This window comes from Panthera pardus, unplaced genomic scaffold (genome assembly GCF_024362965.1).
Source record: "Panthera pardus isolate Hobbes unplaced genomic scaffold, ASM2436296v1 HiC_scaffold_1, whole genome shotgun sequence".
Taxonomy (NCBI): Eukaryota; Metazoa; Chordata; class Mammalia; order Carnivora; family Felidae; genus Panthera; species Panthera pardus.
Genome location: NW_026526654.1, coordinates 2,160,882 through 2,183,132, shown reverse-complemented (window position 1 = coordinate 2,183,132; position 22,251 = coordinate 2,160,882). Strand labels below are relative to the sequence as shown.

Below are 22,251 nucleotides of genomic sequence, written 5' to 3'. Positions count from 1 at the left end.
AAAGGCCCACGGCACCACTGATTTGTGTGAGGTCTTCCCGCTGCACGGCACATCCCCGGAGGCAGGCAGGCCTTCCCCACCCCTCTGCACCCCTTCCATCTGTCTGCAGTCTGCCCTGCCCCAGGACTCAGGGCCGCCTCTTTTCCTTGGTGGCCATCCCTCTTCCTTGTCCTGGACTTCCGGCCTGTGGAGGCCACAGCAGAGGCCCCAGGGGTCCCTGAGGCACGCTCCTCTGTCATGGCCTTCAGACATCTCCCCTCCCAGAGGACCACCTCCAATCCAGCCCCTGTGCCTCGCCAACCCATTGCCAAAAATCCAGTACAATCCAGGCTCATTTAGTTCTTCTTCTTTTTTTTTTTTTGTTTGTTTTTTACTTTCCCCATGGTTGGAAACTCACAAGCTATGACTAAAATAGTTTCTTTCATAGAAAGAAAAGGAAACCGACAACAACAACAACACATCTGTTTGTCTAGCTCCAGTGTATGGTGGATATAGCAGCATCGGAAATAAAATTAAAATAAAAAATGCACAATTCAAGGCAGAGGGAGGTTGTGTCCCCAGAGGTGTGCCGGGCACCTTGCCTGGGTGCGGGCCCTCAGGGCCAGGGGCTGGGGCACATTTCACAGTGGCAGAGGCTGGGTGGGGACAGGTCTCCTGGTGGGAGGTCCCTGTGGGTAGTGGCCAAGGGTCCATCAGCCTCTGGTTCCCAGGCAGGGCAGATGAGTCAGGGGGAGGCTCCAGAACAATGGCCAGTGGCAGCCAGGTCAGGCACACAGCAGCAGGAGCTGGGGTCAGTCCTGGCCACGGCGGGGGGTGGGGGGGGTGGGCAAGGGGAAGGAAGACCACCCTTCTGGGGGCTGTGGGTCCTTTTCCTGCGGCATGGGTGTGGACCCATCCTCCTCAAAACTCCCAAACAACGCAGCCCAAATCCAAGTGAGCATCTGAGGCAGGGTATGGAGTCTGGCAGGGCAGGGGCTGGACGGCAGCAGAGATGAGTTGCTGGGGCGGTCTGGCCCCCTTCCTGCCTTCCTCTTACAAGGGCAGTGGACCAGGGAGGTGCAGTGAGGTCCAGAAACTCAGAGGGAGACAGGGTGGGGCTGGAAGTTTCCAGTTCCAGCTTTGCTCCTCTCCGGTGGATGTGAGATGTGAGGACAGGGAGGACGGTGGGCCAGGCAGTCTGCATAGTAGAGGTCCCAGCTCATCAGGTCTGACTGCAGCCAGGGTTCCTGGGAAGATGGCCCGGGGGGCGGTCTGAGGCAGGAGCACATAGCAGCCAGGGCACAGCTAGGCCTCGCGGGCCAGGCCCCTCTGCTACAGGACTCCTTGTCTTTTCCCCAGTTCTTGGGGCTCAGTAGGGTGAGCGTCTTCCCGGTAGGTTCCTGGTTGCGAGCTGTGGCAGATGCCAGGGTGAGGGAGGGGTGTCATAAGACCTCCAGTCGCCTGAATTGTTGCAGAGCACCAGACTTGGAGGGTGGACTCCAGGGCCCATAGGAAGGGGTGGGAGGGCCGGATGCCACCCCACGGGGTTCCCGCGGCTAGTTCTGCCCTGAGAAGCTGCTCCTCTCTCGGGCGAGGTGTAGCGGAACCTTACAGGTAGGCCGGTGGGGAGGAGTGGGGCAGCACGGGAGCCCCGCCCCCAGAGATGACCCCTCCCCACCCGGTAGCTCCACCCACGGACCCCGCCCTTCCAGGGATAGCTCCACCCCGCCCCGTCCCCATCCAGAAAGCCCGCACCTGTGTAGAAGAACCCCCACCCCACTCAGGAACCTCACCCTTGCCCTACCACAGGTTACCCTGATCCCATCCAGGGGAGTCCCAGTCCTGGGGCCCCGCCTCCCGAGAGAAGCCCCGCCCCATCGAAGGAAGAAACCAGAACCAGTCGGAGGACCCCGCCCCTATTCAGGGGTCCCTATTTCCGCCCTACTAGGGAGGAGCCCACCCCCATCCAGGAGCCCCACTCGGAGGCCCGCCCCCAGAGAGGAGCCCTGCCCCATTCAGGGAGGAAATCTGCACTTGTAGGGCGGCCCAGTCCCCTCCCAGGGAGCCTCATTTCCGCCCTACTAGGGACAGGGCGGGGAAGGTCCGGCACCCATCCACGAGCCCTAGTTGGGAGCCCTGCCCTATCCAGATTGGAGCCCCGCCCCCGCCCTATCCGGGAAGAAGCCCGCCTCCATTCAGAACTCTCAGTTGGGGGCCCACCCCTATCCAGGCAGGAGTCCTCCCGATTCAGGAGCCCAATCCCCACCCGCAACACCCTATCCAGGGAGGAGACCGCCCCCAGAGAGGAGCCCGCCCCCGACCTATCCGGGGAAGAGTCCTCCCCCATCCGGGACTCCCAGATGGGAGCCCCGCCCCCAGACAGGAGCCCCGCCCTCGCCCTATCCAGGGAGCAGCCCGCCCCCTGCAGGAGCCGCACGCTGGGCGGGCGCGCTACTTGCAGGTGTGCACGTCGTAGACACGCGAGCACTCCTGGCAGCTCACATAGCAACACCAGTGGAAGACGCAGTGGCACTTCTCGCGGCGCCTCTCGGTGCGCGCGTTGTGGCCGCGGCCGCAGCACAGCAGGTCGCAGCCGTCGATGCCGTGCGAGCTCACGTTGCAGGTGCGGTCGCGGGTACCGAACGAGCCGGTCTCGGGGTTGGGCTCGCAGAAGTTGGGCGAGGCCTCGTAGTAGACTAGGTCGCGGTCCGTGGGCACCTTGAAGTAGGTGTAGCGCGGCCGCAGGGTCTCCACCCACCCGCGCGACTCGCGGTGCTTCTCCACCACCATCTCCGAGGCGCTGTCGTACTTGTCTTTGAGGAAGTCGCCAATGGCGCGGAAGTCGGGCTGCGACCACCAGCAGGTCTTCACCTCGCAGCTGCCCGACAGCCCGTGACACTTGCACTTGAGGTGCATGTGGCTGGCGATGGCCTGCAGGAGCGCGCCAATGAGGGGCATCAGGGCCCGCCCAGTGCAGCTAGTATGTGCGGGGTGGGGGGGGGGGCTCTCCCCACCTTCCCCGGGGCTGTGCTCTTGGCCTGTGGTCCCCCCGCCCCATGTTCTCCTGGCAAACTCAATGCAACCTGTCTGTTCCATAAAGTCCCCTCTCCATGCGTCACCAGTGCCACCTCTTGAGCCAATGCCTCCCCTGGCCGACCCAAGATCACCGGAGGGCACCTCCGGTGCCTGACAGCTTCACCTCTCTCCTTGGCTGTGTCTTATGACTGGGGGAGGGAGGGAGGGAAGGGACGGACAGTAATGATCAGGTTCAGGCATACAGGAGGGAGGACATTAATTCTGACCTGGAGAACCCAAAACCGCAGCCCAGAGGACGTGTACAAGGCCTGGTGGCAAAGCTGGGGGCTGAACTGAGCACGGATAATGGGGGTGGCTTGAGCAGAGCCCCTTCAGGGCCCAGAAAACTGGATTTATGGGGCTGTAAGGGAATAGGAAGAGGAGGGAGGTAGTGCAGAGAGACAAGGCTGGGGGATCTTGGGGTCTTGAGGAATGTGTTTCTTTCCTTCTCTCTTTTTATTTTTATTAAAAAATTTTTAAGTGTATTTATTTATTTTGAGAGACAGAGAGAATGAACAGGGGAGGGGGCAGAGAGAGGGAGAGAGAGATCCCAAGCTGGCTCCACACTGTCAGTGTACAGCCCCATGTGGGGCTTGAACTCACCAACCATGAGATTATGACCTGAGCCAAAACAAAGAGTGGCTTACTTAACCAACTGAGCCACCCAGGTGCTCCTCTTTCCTTCTCTCTTTGAGGGAAGGGATGGGATTGGGGGTGAAGGGGCCTGTGACTCAATCCGAACTAAGGTTGCACTGCCCACTGTGGTGGGCACCTGCCACCTGTGAGCCCTTGAGATGTGGCCAGTCCACAGTGTGGTGTGCTGTATGTACAAACCAGATGCTGGCTTGCACAGAGTCCCCAGGCTTCATGCAAGAAAAGTACATAAAATATCCCCTTCACTATTTTAATATCGATTGTGACCATTATGGCACTGATAACACGTTGGTTGATATACTGGCCTTAATAAAATTTCATGGTAAAACTAATGCCACTTGTTTCCTCTTTAAATGTGGCTACTAGAAAATGCATAAGTATGTATGTGAGTCCCATCATACTCCTGTTGGACAGTGTAAGGTGGGCTCTGTGTCCATACGTGAGTCCTGTTATACTCCTGTTGGACAGTGTAGGGTGGGCTCTGTGTCTGTACATGAGTCCCGTTATATTCCTGTTGGGCAGTGTAAGGTGAGCTCTGTGTCCAGATGCTGCCTGCACCCCGTCCCCCTCACCTACACTTCCCTCTCATACTGGCCCTTTCGGGGGTATCTGTAATGACTGCATCCCTCCCCTCAGTTAATTTCTGTTTCATCTCCATTTTCTTCTTTTCTCCAGAGACCTCTTCAGTCTCTTTAATTTTACTTTTGTCAAAGTTATACATGCATATACTTTAAAGAGACCAAGAGTTCCTGAGACTTGCTCCCACGACCATGCACACACAGCACCTGACTGACCGGCCAAGGCAACAACTTGTGCATCTTGCATCTCTAATAGAATGTTTGCTTGCTACTCCTTGAGTTTGGGGGGTTCGGCAATGTCTCCCCTCTCACCATGGAGGGTGGGAAGCCAGCTCTTTATCATCAACCCAAACGTGCCAATGCACATCTCCCCAGCCCTCTCCACCCCAAAAAACTAAAGCAGAATCCAGTTACATGGATATCGAGTGCTGATGCTATTGGAACTGTGTTCAATGTCATACTCAGCTGAGCCCTGTTGTAGGGCATGATTACTTTTTCTTTCCTACAAAACTTTCTTGTTGCTGTTTTTAATGTACTTATCACGGATTCAGACTCAGATTTTCCCCAAACTGTGTAAATATTCTCTTCAAGATGTTCAAACATATCATGTATTCTAAGATTTCACCTTCTCGGAGACATCTCTTTGAGAGACTTTCTGGTAAATTTTGTGAAATGTGCATGTCTGAAAACACAGTTTTTTCTACTTGAAAAGTTGACAGGATGGTTTAGCTGGGTATAAAATTCTTGGTTTACAATATTATTTCCCTTCCGAACTCTGAAAGCAGCACTCCATTTTTATTCCAGCTTTCATTGTTGTTCTTGGAAATTCCGATGCCATTTTGATTCCCAATCCTTTGCATGAAACCCAAGACTTGGAGGGCTTCTCTGTCATGGGCTGTGAACTTCATAATGCTAGGTCTTGGTATGGGTCTCCTCTTTCATATGCCAGTCACTTATTTGGGCTGTTTGGTCTGAAACTTGTGATCTTCAGTCCTGGGAACCTTCCTGCCTTATTTGCTGATTTCTTCTTCATGTTCACCATTGACTGTCTCTGACAGAACCTTCATATTCTCCATTCTTTCCTATTTTCCATCTCTTTGTTATTTTCCTCTACTTTATAGAAGAGTGTCTCAAGTATCTGCCAACCTTTATGCTGGGAGATTTGTTTCTGCTATCCTACTTTCAATTTCTAGTGGCATTTTTTCCTTCTCTGAATATTCTTTTAATTTAACATCCTGTTCCAATTTTATGGAACAGTATTTTATATCTCTGGGTATAGTGGTTTTTTTTTTTTAACTCTTTTCTTTCTTTTTCAAAACAGTGTTTATTTATTTATTAGGAGAAAGAGAGAGAGAGTGCAAGTGAGGGAGGGGCAGAGAGAGAGGGAGAGAGAGAATGCCAAGCAGGCTCCATGTTCAGTGTAGAGGCTGACTCAGGGCTCAATCCTACAACATGATCCTGAGATCATGACCTGAGCCAAAATCAAGAGTCAGACACTTAACCGACTGAGCCACCCAGGTGTCCCTAAAATTGTTTCAATTTTTTTTTTTAATTTTTAAAATATAAAAACAGGGAGGGGGACAAAACATAAGAGACTCTTAAATATGGAGAATAAATAGAGGGTTACTTGAGGGGTTGTGGGGGGGATGGGCTAAACGGGTAAGGGGCATTAAGGAATCTACTCCTGAAATCACTGTTGCGCTATATGCTAACTAACTTGGATGTAAATTAAAAAAAATAAGTTAAATAGAAAATATATAATCTTCTCACCCAACATGGAGCTCGGACTCATGACCCTGAGATCAAGAGTTGCATGCTTTACAGACTGAGCCAGCCAGGTGCCTGAAATAGTGGTAGTTTTGAAGTTTTCATCTCTCTTTACAATGTCTCTTTCCCATAAGTTTTGTTTTTGTTTGTTTTGGTCTTTAACTTTGTGGTTGCAGGAGGCCTTCCTCAGATGTCCTGTGATCCTTGGATGTCTGCTCATATTTAAAAGCAGGATACCAGGGGCCCCTAGGTGGCTTAGTTGGTTAAGCACCTGATTTGGCTCAAGTCATGATCACAGCTTGTGTGTTCAAGCCCCGTGTTGGGCTCTGTGCTGACAGCTCAGAGCCTGGAGCCTGCTTTGGATTTTTTGTCTCCCTCTTTCTCTGCCCTCCCCCACTCATGCTCTGTCTCTCTCTTTCTCAAAAATAAATAGACATTAAAAAATAAAATAAATAAAAGCAGGACACTAAACATCTTGTTGGAAGCTCATGTGCTTGGTGGAGACTTGTCAGGATGGGCCCTCACTACAGAGTGACCTGGCTGTGACCATGGGGGAGTCCCAGGTAGGTATCTTTAAGTCTCCTCTTGGGTTGGTCCAATTCCCAGGGGAGAATCTTCTACTCCTGTCTGGAGGGTCAAGCTTCACCGTGGCATATGGAGACTAGGAAGAGAAATGCATGTGTAGATGGGGACTACTTTCACTTGGGAAACCAGGCTGTGCTTGGTGTCCCTCAGTCCAGACACACTGTGCTTTGCCCTTTTCAGAGACTACATACCCAGACTTCTGCCATTGTAAAGGACGGGTGTTTCCTGGATGTAAGGAGATGGACAGAAAACCTGGTGGGTTCCGAATTGCTTTTAAAATAGATGATCAATCCATTTCCTGTTTTTAGACCCAGTATTTGTCTATACTTTTCAAGGCACCTGTTACTAGTAGTTCCTGGGTTGGCTGTCAGAGTTCTCCTCTACTGGTTTAAGATTCTGCTTTCTCCTAAGACCCAGTTATTCATGGATCTGCTTCTCAGTTTGCAAACTCTGGCTGCCATTGTTAGGTACTGCTTTCCACGTTTTCAGGAGTTATCATTAATTTATATGTTATGTCATTCATTTGTTATCATTTTAGTGGGGTTCTGGGAGGTTGCAGAGGGAAATGCTTATGTTCACTTTGTTGTCTTTCACTGGGATTTCTCATACATCTTTCAGTTCTACAATTGTGATGTAATTGTTTCCTAAATATATTCTACGCTTTTTATAGTTTCCAGTTCTCTGCTGAAACATTCAGACTCGCATTTTGGCTTTGTAAACCTAAATAAGCATGTATATTTTTTCACAATCTGTGTCTCGTAATTGTAGTATCTGGAGTCCCTGTGGACTCATTTCTGTGATTTTTGCTGATGATCACTCATTCTGTCACCAGCTTATGTGATAGGTTATCTTTGATTATGTGCTGGACACTGTGGTTGAAAAATTATTTGTAGTAACATTTTTTAAACATTGAATAAGGTTATCATCCTCCAAAGAGGATTTGTCTGCCTTTTTCCAGGTGCATGGGAAAACCAGCAATTTGGAATCACCATAATTTGTTCTCAGATCTTGGGATTTTTCTAGCCTGCACATGTGTACAAGGGCTGGGCTACTTCTGGTTTGCCTTTAGTCCTCAGGATCCCAGGCTAAACTGAGGAGTGATGTCCTAGAGATAGCACCCTTGATGAGCCCCTTTGGGGCTCAGTCGATTAAGTGTCTGAGTCTTGATCTTGGGTCAGGTCATGATCTCATGGTTTCTGGGATTGAGCCCCATGTTGGGCTCTGCGCTGACAGCATGGAGCCTGCTTGAGATTCTATCTCTCCCTCTCCTTCTGCCCCTCCCCCACACACTCTCTGTCTCTTTCTCTCAAAGAAAATAAACTTAAAAAAAAAAGAAAGAAAAAAGAAATCTTTGCCTACTCCAAGGTCACAGAGATGTTCTTTCATGTTTTCTTCCTAACATTTTTGTTTCATTTTGTTTTACCTTTTGCATTTGGGTTTGTAATTGGCTTTCTATATGGTGCGAAGTAGGAGTCAGGTTAATTTTTTCCACCATATCGTTATTCAATTCACTGAGCACCATTTATTGAAAAGAGACTATTTTTTGCCTGCACTGGACTCATTGTCCTTGGGATAAGTCAGGGGACTGTATACTAGTGGGCTTCCTATGCTTTTAACAGGGCACTTTCACATCTGACGGGGTGCTTTGTGCCCAACACAAAGATGAGTCACTCATCTTGTTTTCTGTTGCTGGCAGGTGAAGCCGCTGGTTCCAAGGCCAGCACCATCTTTGTGCTGCTCAATCTGCTGGAGCCCTCCAGGTCTCCACATGGATCCCCTCGCATAGGCAGTCAGTCCTTCGGGCCCAGTTCTTTTGAACAGGGCTCACAGAGCCCTTCACGGCTTGGTCCCTGTTTCTCTGTCCCTCCTCTGCTTTCTGTGTTCTGTTCTTCCAGACAACCTCACTTGCAGTCCTGTCCTATACTGTGGGCTGCCTGAGGCTCTCCTGGCCTTCCCCCAACCTAGATAACTGCTGGTTACTTTGCACATCTCCTCTCAGTGCTACTGCCAGCAGGAGGCTTTTTCTGAGATGCCAGCCTGGAGTGTGGCCCCTCTGCAGTGCCTGAGTCACCTTGAGAATGTGCATTTCCTTATCACAGAACTTCCCTACGCTGTGCTGTAGTGGCCTCGCTGTCTTCCTCCCTGGACTTGTGGGCACTCCTGCAGGGCAGACCCTTATCCCTCCTGCCTTCCAGTGGCCTTAACTGCACCGGGCTGTTTCAGATGGCCTTGCCACCCCAGTCAGCCCTCCCACAATACTCCCACCAAACCACACCCTGCAGGGAACCAGGTCATACATCCTGCCCAGAAAGCTTCTATTTCTCTGGGGCCTCAGGAATGTGGCCAGAGGGGTTTCCCAGTGCATCCCCCAGACCCCACAGGCCCATGGTAGGATGCCTCCCCACTGTACCCCCAGGATGCACTGGGCCTGGATGGATGACCCCCTGTGCACCCCAGAGTGTGCAGGGTCATGGTCACAGCCACTGCCCCATGCTCCCCCAGGACGAGCCAAGAGCTGTCAACATACCTGGCGTCCAGCCTCATTGTTGTGGCGGTTCATTGCAGAGCGGGCATCTGGCCGGTTCTCCCGCGCGTCTGCAAACTCCCGAGACACCATGCCACCGAACTCGATGTCCTCGCTGCAGCCGCCCCACTTCCAGCCCTCACCCGGGGAGCCCTGGTGGCGGCTGCTGCAGCCACAGATGGTGGCGGAGCCCTCAGCACAGGAGCGCGTCACGGCAAAGGCCACGCCGGCAGAGGCAATGGCATGCACAAAGGCGGACTCCCGGGTGGCTGTGGAGAGAGGCAACAGGGTGGGCAGGACCTGGCAGGGCTGGGGTGGTGAAGCCGAGCCCTGGGCATCGCCGCCCCTTTCAGGGCAGGGCTCTGGGCACCTGGGGTGGACATGGGTGCTGGAGGCCAGGCAGGGCTGCAGGGGAGAGGGGTGCCCTGTGCCCAAGGAGGAGGGTGGGTATTGGGAAAAAGTACTTGGAGGGCCTACGGGCCCCAGGAGAGATGCTGGACATCATTCCCCGCGAAGAGCCACAGGGACCCCTGTAATATGAAGGTCAGATCAGAGCCAGTGCTGGAGAGGATGTGCAGAATCTGAGCCCTGTGCACTGCTGGGGAACTTGGTGCTGCATCTAGGAAAGCAGTTTGATGGCTTCTTGCAACCCTATGCGTACCAGGTGACCAGGCCACTCAGCTGGGTATTCACCCCTTGAGGAAATGAGGTGGTCACAGAGACCAGGGAGCAAATATCATGGCTACTTTATTTGTAATAGCCTCAGCCTGGAAGCTTCCAAATGTCCATCAACAGGTGAATGGACAGAAAACTGTGGCACCAAATCAGTAAGTCCGGGGACATGATGCACCACACGGTGACTTGTCAGCAATACCGCGTTGTGTGCTTGAAACTTGCTAAGAGGTCTTACATGTTCCAGTCAAAAGAGAAACAACTGTAACCGTGTGGTGTGCGTGATGCGTAGTCACCAGACAATCATTTTGGTGATCGTTTTGCAGTATATACACATGCATGTGGGGATGGGCCCGACCTGGCCTTCCATGCCGGGCATGGGGCCTGTGCCCTGCTGTGTCCCCGCATCCATCCTGGGCAGCAGGCCTGGACGGTGCTGGGGCTCCCAATGGCTCCTGTCACTGTCACAGGGATGCTGCTGCCTCCTGACCCACATCAGTGCCCAGGGGACTTTGGTCCTGGGAGGGGGATGGGCAGGGAGGCTTCACCTTGGGAGGGGGATAGGCAGATGGGGGGGCATTGTCCTGGGAGGGGGATGGGCAGGGGGGCTTTCGTCCCAGGAGGGGGATGGATGGGGGGACTTTACCCTGGGAGGGGGATGGGCGGGGGGGACTTTGGTCCTGGGAGGGGGATGGTGGGGGCTTCACCCTGGGGAATCAGCAGAGGCTGTAGCCTACCCCTGACTCTTCCTCAGGCTTGCCTGCCCCAAAGCCCAGGCAGGTGGAGGCAGGGGAGCAGTGAGGGTTCCAGCCAGGAGCATGCACACACTGAGACTCACTCAGCACCCAGCACACCTGTCACTGAAAATCCCACATTTATTCATCTGGCACTGCCCCCCCTTCCCTGTGAGTCCAGCCTTCAGCATCAGCCAGCTGCACCATCAGAGGCTCCTGGTTGGAACCTACACTCCCAGCCTGCAGCTTCCCCCATCCACATGCATGTGCCACATGTGTTGCACACACACACACACACACACACACACGCACGCACATGCACATGCATATGCATGCACAGCCATGCAGGCAAACACACATGCACATACGTATGCACACACGGGCTGTGCCTGGTCCCTTTGGAGTTCCTGGCCTTATGTCCTTGCTTCACCTGCACACGGGCCTCCCCCACACTCAGCCCTCATCCTTCCCTCAGGCTATTTCCACTGCTCCTCTGGTCACGTGCACCTGCCCTGTCCCTTGTCTGCTCTTCAGGGTACGGGCCTTGCAATCCCGGTCCAGTCGGTGCCTGGCCCAGGTAGCTGTCTCCTCAGTCCTCTCCCCGGCATGCAAGCTCCCTGAGGTGGGGGGCTGTGTTTCGTTCATTTTTGGTTTCCAATTCCTGTAGATGGTGGGTGGGGAGTGAGGGCCCGGTCTAAGCAGAGGGCTGGGCCCTGGGCTGTACCGGGAGGCCCAGCAGGGCCAGAGCCTACCCTGGACAGGCCTGTGCCGTGAGACTGGATCTCCACCCCTGCCCACTCAGCATCCTTCCCTGCCCCTTTTCCCGACGGCCAGCCAGCGGCCACCTCCCCCAGATGCTTGATGCCTTGGCCTCACTTTGCTTCCATAATACGGCCAGCAGTTCTCAGGCAGGCATGGAGTGGCCTTCTGTGGGCCCAAGGCACGGTGAATAAAGGCCAGTGTGCTCTGGTTGTAGACCCCCTGCCCTTCTGCCCCTGCACTCCAGCAGAGCCACGCCTTTGTTTTGCCTTCCATGAGGGTGGGCTTGGCTCCTTGGGTCCTCACCCCTCCAGAGCCCAGGCCTGGGGCTGCTCCTGCCCTCCAGGCAGGGCCATGTGGGCTGCTGGGCCAGGCAGGTGTTTCCTAGGTATTCCTGGATCTCAGTGCACACAGCCGGGTGCCTTCCGCCCTCTTGCTGCTTCCAGCTGGCTGAGGGCCCCCTGGTGGCCCTTCTCCAGGCCCTGGGTACCAACTCCTGCCCAGGGGGCCAGAACCGCTCCTCCTGGAGAACATGCCTCCCCTCCTCTGAGATAAGCAGAGAGCCAGCGAGCCTGGGGCCTTGCACCTTCCTTGAACAAGGGTGTGGCTGCTTAACAGGCTCAGGCAGAGGGGCCAGGAGGGGCCAGGTCACCAGACACACTTGAGGGGAAGGGCGTGCTCAGGGCAGGGGGAGGGGTCTCCCTTGAACTTGGAGGAAGAATTCAGTCCTGCCCTGCTCTCTCACCAGCCGGCTGTGTGACCCAGCCCTGGCCTCCCTCCCCTGTGGGCCTCAATCTCCCCTACCCAGTAAGGAAGGGGCTCGTCACACATGAGGTCCTGAAGGCTGACGGTACCTTGTAGCCTGCCTCCAACTTGTTCATGAGGAAAGGAAGCCTCTAAGGAGAGGCCACAAGACCCATGGCCAGAAAACCATGAGAGCTTGTTCTGGCAAAGAGAGTCTGCTTGGAAATGGAAGTCACAGCGTCCAAGCACTTTGGGACGGCCGTGCCCTGACTTTGCAGACGCCTGGCCCACCCCACCTTACCTGAGGGGTTGGGGCTGCGGGGACCACAGCAGCAGACAGGTGGCTGACGCAATGTGCCTCCTGAGAAGATGCTCCAGGGACACCATGGAGGCCTTCTCAGCAAAGAATCAGGAAACGTCAGATAGACCCAAGAGGCCTGACCTGGTTCCTCCTAGTCTTGTGGGCATGAAGGGCCAGGGCCAGGCATACCCAGGATGGGATCCCAGATGGGTGGGAGAATGGGAGAAACCTGGGAGTGTAGTTATCATGGACGGATCTTTGTGCTGATGGATGCAGCTGGCTTTGCTAGCACTGGGGATGTCTGAGAGCGGACATGGACCCTGAACATGCTCCTGCCACATTTCTGTATGTCTACAATTCTTTCTAAAGAAAAAGTTAAAAGGCATGCTGAGGTCATGGAGAAGGAAGACCGCCAGCATGTCCAGGTGACACCTCACAGTGGCAGGGACATCTGACCCAGGGGTGTGGGATTAGGCTTCACTGGGGCAGGAATCACAGGGCATGCCGGAAAGTGTGTGTGTGTGTGTGTGTGTTGGATAGAGAGCCCATTGCTTTTGTCAGATTTCCACAGGTCATGAGCCTAGTGGCTGGAGTAGGAGGAGGTAGGACAGGGCTCCCCTGAGGCTGTGCGTGGGGAGGACACAGCGAGGACTCCAACCAGGGTCTGGAGCCCTGGCAGCCGCCCCAGTCACAGGAAAGTTCTTAGCCACCGACAGCTGCTTTGTCAGACGTTTCTGCTTCTGTTTACACAACAGAGGCAGCTAGGGAGTGGGAGGGGAGCCATCACACCGTGGGAAGGGAATCACATCTTTGGAATGAGATTGGAGACACCTCCATCATGTCACTGTCACTGGCAATGGGCTGTGGCAGGTCAAGAGAAGAAGAGGGGGCGTAGGCCCCTGGGAGGGAAGCCAAAGGGCCAATGCTGCCAGTTTGCCAAGTCCCTGGGACAGAGCCTGCATGAGCCTTTGGAGCTGCTCAGGACTGCCCTGCTGGCCCCAGGATTCTTCTTCACACCCGTGAGATGGGCTCTGCCTCCCTGGGTCTCAGAACTTCAGGACTAGACCCATCTTGCTTCCAGACTCGGATTTCACAGGCTTGTCAAACACCAGAGATCATTTGAGGACTGAATTAGGACTGCCAAGGCTTGTTGCTTTTCCATGAGAGTATAAGATATGTGAAAAATGACTATCATAATTTTGGAGGTGAGGTCAGGGTTGGAAAAAGGAAGAAGAAAGGGAATTTAGTGGCAAAGTCATTCTGTGAGTTAAGCATCCTCCATGCGGAAAACCATCTTTGCCAGAAATTTGCCATTGTTTCATTACTAGTTACGGAGTTCATGGAAAGTATCAGTGATCTATTCTTCCTTCCATTCATCTACCATCTATCCATTTATCCATCCATCCATCCATCCATCCGTCCATCCATCCACTATCCATGTATCCATCCACCATCCATTTATCCATCCATCCACCCATCCACCATCAATTTATCCATCAAACCATCCATCCATCAATCCATCCATCCATCCATCCATCCATTTATCCATTCTTCCACCCATCCACTATCCATGTATCCATCCACCATCCATTTATCTATCCATGTACCCATCCACCATCCATTTATCCATCCATCCCTCCATCCATCCACCATCAATTTATCCATCAAACCATCCATCCATCCATCCATCTGACATCCATCCATCCATCCAACCATCTATTCACCCATCCAGCATCCATGTATACATACATCAAAACATCCATCCATCCATCACCATCCATTTATTCATCCATCCACCATCAATTTATTCATCAAATCATCCATCCATCCATCCATCCATCTATCCACCATCCTTCCATCCATCCATCCATCCATCCATCCATCCATCCGTCCATCCATCCACCATCCTTCCATCCATCCATCCAGCCAGCCAGCCAGCCATTTACCCCTCCAGGATCTGAGAGTCTATAAGAAGCTATACACTAGGCTCAGAACTAGGAATATGAGGTGAGTAAGATGTAAGGTGCCCATTCTCAAGAACCATGGTAAGAAATCTGCAAGATAGTGATTGCTGCTCTCTCTGATGAGATCTCTAACAGCCCAGGCTTTTGAAAGTTCAAGGAATTACCCATCTAATCATTAATTAAGTAGAAGCTGGATGACCCACTATCAAGTGGAAGGAATCCCTGCATTGGCAAGGCGGAGGGTGAACCAGGGGAATCCTGCCTTTAGTGAGAGGCTCTACTGTTGTGGATCAGGTTCTTTGCTTTGGGCTGTGCTAAGTCACCTGCCTTTGGGATCTTACAGTTTATGAGGAATAGAATAGAAGAAACAATGACACACAGTGGCAGTGTGAACTCTGGGGCAGGCTTGGGATGGATGGATGGGTAGATTAACTGGTGAGTGAGTGGCTGGCTGCCTGGCTGGATGAATGGGTGGGTGGGTAGATGGGTGGTAGAAGGATGGATGGATGGATGGATGGGTAGATGAGTGGATGGATGGATGGATGGATGGATGATGGATGGTGGACAGATGAATATTAGATGAATGGATGGGTGAGTGGGTGGGTGGGTGGATGGGTGGATGGATGGATGGAGGGTGGTGGGTAATGAGTGTGTAGATGGTTGGATGGATGGGTGGATGGATGGATGGATGGGTATGTGGATGGATGAGTGGGTGGGGATATATATTGGATGGATGATGTATGGGTGGATGGATGGATGGATGGGTGGATGGAAGGATGGTTAATGAATGGATGGATGGTGGATGGATGGATGTATGGATGGATGGATTTATGGATGGGTGGATGGATATAGACAGATGGATGGTTAATGTCTGGGGCAGCTGAGGGAGTCCCATGTGATGAGAGGTGGGTGTCTAGCAGAGGGCAGGGAGAGATGTCCAACAGGCTCCATCACAGCTAGGTCAGTGGGGCACTAGGTGTCACCTGTGAGATCGGCTTCGGCAGTTACTTTGCATCCCTGGGTTTCAGAACTTTAGAACTAGGCAACTTAACAAATTCTTGCTTCCAGATTTGGGTTCCATGGGCTTGTCAAGTATCAGAGATCATTTGAGGACTGAATCAGGATTGCCAAGTGTTGTTACTTTTACTATTTCATGAGAGGATAAGACAAGCTTAACTATCATAATTTCAGGAAAGAACATTTAACAGAAAAAAAGGGGTGTTTTTTCAGAGTACTTTATATTGGAAAAAGTTCATCTTGCACATTTCACCATGTAGCTAGCAGTTAGCAACTGTTAATTGAGCATTGACTATGTTTTAAGTGGACAAGAAGGCTGCAGCCTCTGTTCTGGAGCAGACCTTCCTGTGGGGAGGTCCCCTTGGGGGGCTGTTTCACCAGGGACCAACAGGCCACCCTACCTTTACTTTGGCAAATCCTTTTATTGGGGCTGAGAGAACCGGCTCAGGCAGGAGGAGGGGCACTCCTCTTTGCCCGCTGCTATCACAGGTTCTGCAGGCTCCTTCAGCCCAAGCATGCAGAGGCTCAGAGTGGGTCAGCCACAGGCCCTGGGCTGCACAGTAGTGAGTGCTGAGCCCAGACAGGGTGGAGGGAGAGGCTCCTGCACCCCCAGTAAGGCTCCTGCACCAGGCCGTTTCTGTGGCTGCAGCCTCGAGGTGGCTGGGCCCACCTGTCCTCTCCTGGGGGAAGGCTGTGGGAGCTTACACTGGATGAGAGGATATGGACACTCATATATGCTCTTGTGATGAGACTATTAGCCGGAGGGGGCACTGGGAGGGCTTTTCTAAGAAACAAATGTGACCTCTGGCAGCAGAAGGTCCCGGAAGGGGGCTGTGGCTCAGATGTGACCACTGATGGATGAGGTGAAGCTTCTGGAACATTCTGTGTCTGCCTGGGTGGACCCCTCAGGAAGCACTGCAGAGAGGACGGCCTGGGGGCTGCCCCAGCACCAGTCACTCCAGTCAGTGTATCAGTGCAGACACCTGTGGGCCCGGGGCCATAGTTCTTGGAAGGACACCTATTTCTCTAAAGGGTCCCCAGGTGATTCTGATGAAACCCTGGGTTGAGCCCACAGGCTCTATTATACCCTAGGGCTCCATGACTCGCAAATTCACCCCCTCCTCAAGATGGTGGCCAGACCCAGCATCTGTCCCTGTGGAGGGAGGCCCCCAAATGGCACCCAGCCAGGAGAAGGGAGGGAGCATGGGGAAGGGGGAGGGGATTTCTGATACCACCTCCTCAACAGGGATGTGCAGGGGCCTAGCATGGAGGGTTCTGATACTTGCCCATCAGAGGAACGTCAGTGGCGGGGGGGGGGGGGGGAGGGTGGTGGGCGCTAATAACAGGGGCTTTGATGCTTTCCCCCCATCAGAGGGACATGGGGGGCTAAAAACAGGGGCTCTGACACCTCCATCAGAGGGACTTGGGGGCTGATATGCAGGGCTCTGACACCTCCCCCATCAGAAGCACATGAGAGGGCTGATATGGGGGATCTCTGACATCCCCCATCAGAGGGACTTGAGGGGGCCAAAATGGAGGTCTATGACACCTCCCCCATCAGAGGGGCTTGGGGGGCTGATATGGGGGGCTCTGACACCTCCCTCATCAGAAGCACATGAGGGGGCTGATATGGGGGATTTCTGACATCCCCCCTTCCTGCATGGGCGGCAGACATTCTGTCTGGCCCCCACATGAAGCCTGGCTCCTGATTACCAGCCTTTGGGACTTAGGGGTCTGTCTCCTGTCAGATGGCTGCAGGGAGGGACCTGGGCCCAGGGCAGGGTGGGTATGAGTGCCCCTGAGAGCTGCAGGGCCTATCAGAACTTTTCTTGGCTGACCAGAGGCAGAGGAAGGGCCCTCCCTCAGGTGAGCTCACTTCCCTAAGACCCTTTGGGACTCCGGGCTGTGTTTCTCCCCTGGGCAGGGCTGACCTTGAGGCAAGACCCCCAAAGCACCAAGGTTAGTGCTGCTCACATGTGTGCAGAGGAGTGCAGCGGGGGTGGGGGGAGGGCTCTCCTGTCTCTATGGAGCCCCCCAGGACACTGCCTGCAACCACAGTGGCCCTGGCCAGGGCAGGGGTTCCCAGTCCTCAGCCCCAGCACTCGACCACCTTGCAAGGAGGCTCCCTGAGCACACCCCGCTGCGGCTTTCCTCCCACCAGGTGTGTGGGGTGAACCCCCATTCTACATACCAGCACTGCCCAGCCTCACCCACCATGAGTCCTCCCGGTGCTCTGGATAAGGAGAGCATATCCCTTGTGGTATCTATGGTGCCCACAGCTGATGGGCCTTCCCAGAGCCTAGGATGGGGGTACCCAGCCTCGGTGAGGGCCTGGAGCATCTGGGAGAACATGGGGTGCATGTGGCACCCCCAGCATAAACAAGGCGCAGGCCTTACTGAGCTCTCTCCCTCTCTGGGGCCTCCCAGGGCCCTGCCCACCTGGCAGGTGAGGCCCGGGGGAGGGGAGGACACAGAAGGGCAGGTCAGGGTACCCTGCCCTTCTCCTGCTACGCCTGAGCGGGGGCACAGGCCAGCAGACGCTCCCGTCTCCCTCCCTCTGGCCAGCGCGGGCCCCCAAGACTCCCCCAGAGCACTGAGTGCGCTGGCGCCTCCTCCGCCCACCGACGCCCCAGCACCAGGAGGGGACTGCGGCTCCGCGGGGCCGCCAGACGGTCGGGAGGCCTGCCAGAGCCCCGGGCCAGCAGGTGCGCCCCTCCGACGACGCCCACCGGCCTTGGCCCGCGGGAGGGGGTGTCGCGAAGGCGGCCGCACAAAGGAGGGGGCACCTGAGAGCGGAATGTGCCCGCGCCCCGCCGCGGCCGCGGCCCCTGACACCGCCCGGCCGGCAGCGCGGCCGGCGTCCCGATTACCTGCTGGGGCTAATGAATCTGGCTTTGTGAGCCACTGTCACGCCGCGTTAGGCCCACAATGGCCCGCGATATTTTATATGAATTTCCCCCTCGTCGGCGATTAGGCCATAGCCAGCCAGTCATAGCAACCGGGAGGTATGCGCGGCCGAGGGGCCGGCGGCGCGAGGGGAGCGCGCTATTCACACGCTTTAACACAGCGCTCCGAGGGCGTGTGAATCGCCCGCAGCATTGCTCTCTGCCTTGTGCTTAATCTTGTCCTCGTCGTGGGGACATTGTGTTCCGAGCCGGGCGCGGCGGGGCGTCGCCGGGGTCTCTCCTGGACCCTCTACGCGCCCCCGCTGCGCAGAGTTAATGATATACAGGGGAGGCCGCGGAGACCGGCCGGCTCCCCCCCATCCACCGCCAACCGAAACACTTTCCGATGCGGGTCAGGGGTCGCAACCTGGATTCGGGACGCGTCTCCCCCCCCCCCCCCCCGCCCCCCAGGGGCCTCAGTCTCTTCCCCAGGCCCCTCCTGGGCCCTGCGGCTTGTGCCGGGCCCCGTGCCTGTGCGCTGGCCTGGACACACAGTGCGCGGATGGACCACCCGCTGGAGCCTGACGGGGGAGGGGGGGGAGGGGCTGCTCCGGTTGGGGACGGGGCGGACACATCCCCAGACCCTCAAGGAGACAACAGGAAGGTGGGCATCAGCGGGGGAAGGGCACTGTCCTTACAGAAAACGTGATGGACACCTGGGGACCCCGCCCAGAAGCTCCTAGAGAACTGACCACTCGATCCTGTCAGGGATCAGCCTAGGCGCCCCCAACTCAGCTGCCTAGTGGGTGAGGTCCAGCTGCAGACCCCACAGTAGGGTCAGCCCACCTCTGCATGGGCAGTGAAGTCCCCTCCCCATGTACTGCTGGGGACATCTGCTCCCTGATGAAGAGGACCAGGCCTAGCTCGCCTGTGGCCCTGACACCCCAGGGGAGCCGGGGAGTGCGGCCCCAGGGCACAGGGGCTCTGAGTGAATGGATGTGCAAGCTGGGGCTCGGGGTCCTGGCTGCACCATGCCTGTGCACTGCAGTGCTGGGGTGCTGATGGGACAGGCATCAAGGCCCCTGGGCCCCTTTCCCTGCAAAGTCACATGCTACCCGAAAGCCCACGGGCCTGGACCTGGGCCACTGTGGCCACCGAGATCCCCCAGGGGCCCGTCCTGGCTGGGCCTCCTTCAGGCTGGCAGCCAGCCTGTGTGCTGGGACACTGAGCCCTGGGATGGCCCCCTCACCTCCCTGGGGGTCAAGAGGAGGTGTTGGCCAGCTCTCTGAGGAGAGCTGGTCCTTCAGGTGCCTGGGGGCCTGCCTGGAGGCACAGATAGCCGCCATGCACTCGACATTCTTCACATGCTTTCTGCCCCAGGACATAAGTCCCTTCTGGGGTGAGCAGAGGGCGGTTCTGCTCAGCCTGGGCTCACTTCAAGTGCCCAAGCCCAGGTTCCGTGCAGGCAGCTTTTGGGGGCCCGGCCGGCCCACCTGGCCCCCAGCCCCGCATGCACACACGTGCTCACACACACATGCACATGCTCGCACACGTCCACACAGGGCCCGGCCCCTCTCCTCAGCTGGCTGGGCGGCGTTAAGCCCTGTTCAAGAGGCCGCCTCAGCAGGGGTGGCCAGGCGTCCCGTGGACCCTGCCACAAAGCCTGGGTGACCTCTGACACGATTAGGGTCGCCCTGACCCTAATCCAATCAGATTGATTACCGCAGGCGCGGTCAGGCAGGCAGGCTGGGGCCTCCACAATGGCCTCCCAGAGCTGGCCTCTCTCTGGGGCACCTGGCAGCTCCTTCCTTGAGGGCCATTCAGCTCTGTGGCCACAATGAATTCCACCATTTCTCAGCCCCGTGGAGGGCAAGGGGGAGAGGGGGCTTTCTATTTCCATCAAAGACAAGTGGTGAGGGCCTGGGGGCTGAGACAATTTTCCTGCAGCAGAAATGGAGGAAGGGTGGAGGCAGAAGGGGCAGACGGGAGGGGGCAGGAGAGCAGAGGGCAGAGAAAGGAGTGTGGACATGGGCAGGAGACATGGGGGTCATGGGGGAGTGGATGTGGGCAGTGGATGGAAGTGGACACAAGGAGGGGACATGGGGAGAGGATGTGGGACGGGACGTGGGAGACATAGGTATAAGTGGACATTTTATAGGAGAGGTGCCAGGACACAGGCTTTCAAGAAAGCAAGGGGGTACAGGTGAGGATGGGGCTCCCTGGGGCTAAAGCCCAGAAGCCAGGGGCTTGTGTGGTTCTTGGGTCCCTGCTCCCTGGGCACTGGGGGGCCTGATCTCCCCTGGAGAGAGCTCTGCTGTCATCCCAGACCCCTGGCAGGTATTCTCGGCACCCTGCAGACCCCTCCACAGGCTGGGGTGTCCTCAGGAGTCCTGGCCAGGCCCTGCACCACTCCTCAGTGTCCTCACTTGTGACCAGAGCCGCCATTCACCAGATAAGGGTTGGATTCAAGTCCTCCCTCCATGTGCGAACACTTAGCATGCCCCTAGAAAGCACTGTAAACATGCCCCTTTTCTCCAGCTCAGGTAACACCTCCTCTGGGAAGCCCACCCAACCACTCAGCACTTCCTTCTGTAGCACCAACTGTGTGCTTGGCACTGCCCCAGTGTCTTCCCTGCTTGCGTGCTGTGTGGGCATCTGCTGTGTGTGACTGGGGACCCACGGTGTACTGAGAGCACCCTGCAGTGCCTGGTGCTTGTCCTGGGACAGTGATGGTGGGGATGGAGTCAGGAAACGTGGAGAAGCTGTGGGGGCCTGGGCAGAGGGTGAAGGAGGAAATGGAGCTGAAGACCATGAGGACGGAGCCACTTTCAGACTGCAGGGAGCAGGGAGCAGTGAGGACAAGGTGCACAGGCAGGTCTCATGGGCAGGAAAGCCTGTGTGTAGCGGCAGTCCAAAGGGGTGGGGAGTGGATAAGTCCCAAGGAGAGGGCCGGGGAGGAGGTGGTGGTAATGCAGGGCAGAGCAGTGGGGAATGGGTGCAGGGGCCAAGGACCCTCAGAGGCCACCCTGCCTGAGGAGTTTGCAGGCATGTCTGAGCATAACTGGTGGGTTGTGGGTTTGCCCTGAAATGATGTAACCTGATGTATGCACATGTCTGAAAGGGATAGAGCTCGTGGCCAGGGAGGGTGATGCTGCATCCCAGAGGAATGACAGCTTACCCCAGGGATCTCCCAGGCAGGTCCATGTATCACGGGGGGCAGTGGGGGCAGTGATGCTGTGTCCCAGCAGAATGACAGCTTACCCCAGGGGTCTACCAGGCAGGTCCATGTATCGCTGGGGGTGGGGGGGCATGGAAATGGGCCAGGATCCTTGGATCACATGGGTGCTCCCAAGGCATCCTCACTTCCTCTCTGCCTGCCCCCTTAAACCCACCATCCCCAACTTGTCCCAGGAGGGGACTCCCTCCCAGGCTTCCAGGCCCTGGAGCTCTGTGCAGATCAGGTACATCCAACTCCTTGCTCTCCACAGTGAAAGGCAGACCCAACCGAGCCATGAGCTGACAGATTTTTAAAACTTCTTGATAATAGATCACTATGTGATTTTTGTCACACATAACTCAGGAAGAATTCAGAGAATGGAGAGATGCATCATAGCAAAACTCTCCTGTGTTACCTATCCTTTTGTGTGAATGAGGAACCTCACACCTGGATCTTTAACATTTAAGAACAGGTTGCCCAGTGGTGAAAGACGGAAAGCTGCCCCTGAGATCAGGAGGAAATCGGGGTGCTCATTCTGCTCACTGCCATCCCACATTGTTCCGGAGGCTCCAGCCAGGGCTAGGAGCAAGAAAAAGAAATAAAGCGTATCCAGATTGGGGGCAGGAAGGAAAACTGTTCCTGTTACTAAATGGTATGGAAACCCTATGGAATGCATAACACCTCTATCAGAACGGATAGACCATCAACAATGTTACAGAACATGAGGTTGATGTTGGAAACCAATCATCCCTTTCCATGCACAGCCACAAATAACCCAAAGGTGAAATTAAGAAAA

The 22,251-nt window shown here is 55.3% G+C and overlaps 1 protein-coding gene across 1 annotated transcript in view; it reads right to left on the bottom strand.

Annotated features, from left to right (window-relative positions):
* Positions 1-460: 460 nt before the first annotated feature.
* WNT3A (Wnt family member 3A) overlaps positions 461-22,251 on the bottom strand; it is a 42,855-nt gene continuing 21,064 nt past the window's right edge. Inside the window, exons 3-4 of the mRNA XM_019437241.2 lie at positions 9,166-9,431; positions 461-2,910 (exon numbers count right to left, since the gene is read on the bottom strand). Coding sequence (XP_019292786.1) covers positions 2,431-2,910; positions 9,166-9,431 — 746 coding nt within the window. The 3' untranslated portion in view covers positions 461-2,430. The remainder of the gene's footprint in view (positions 2,911-9,165; positions 9,432-22,251) is intronic.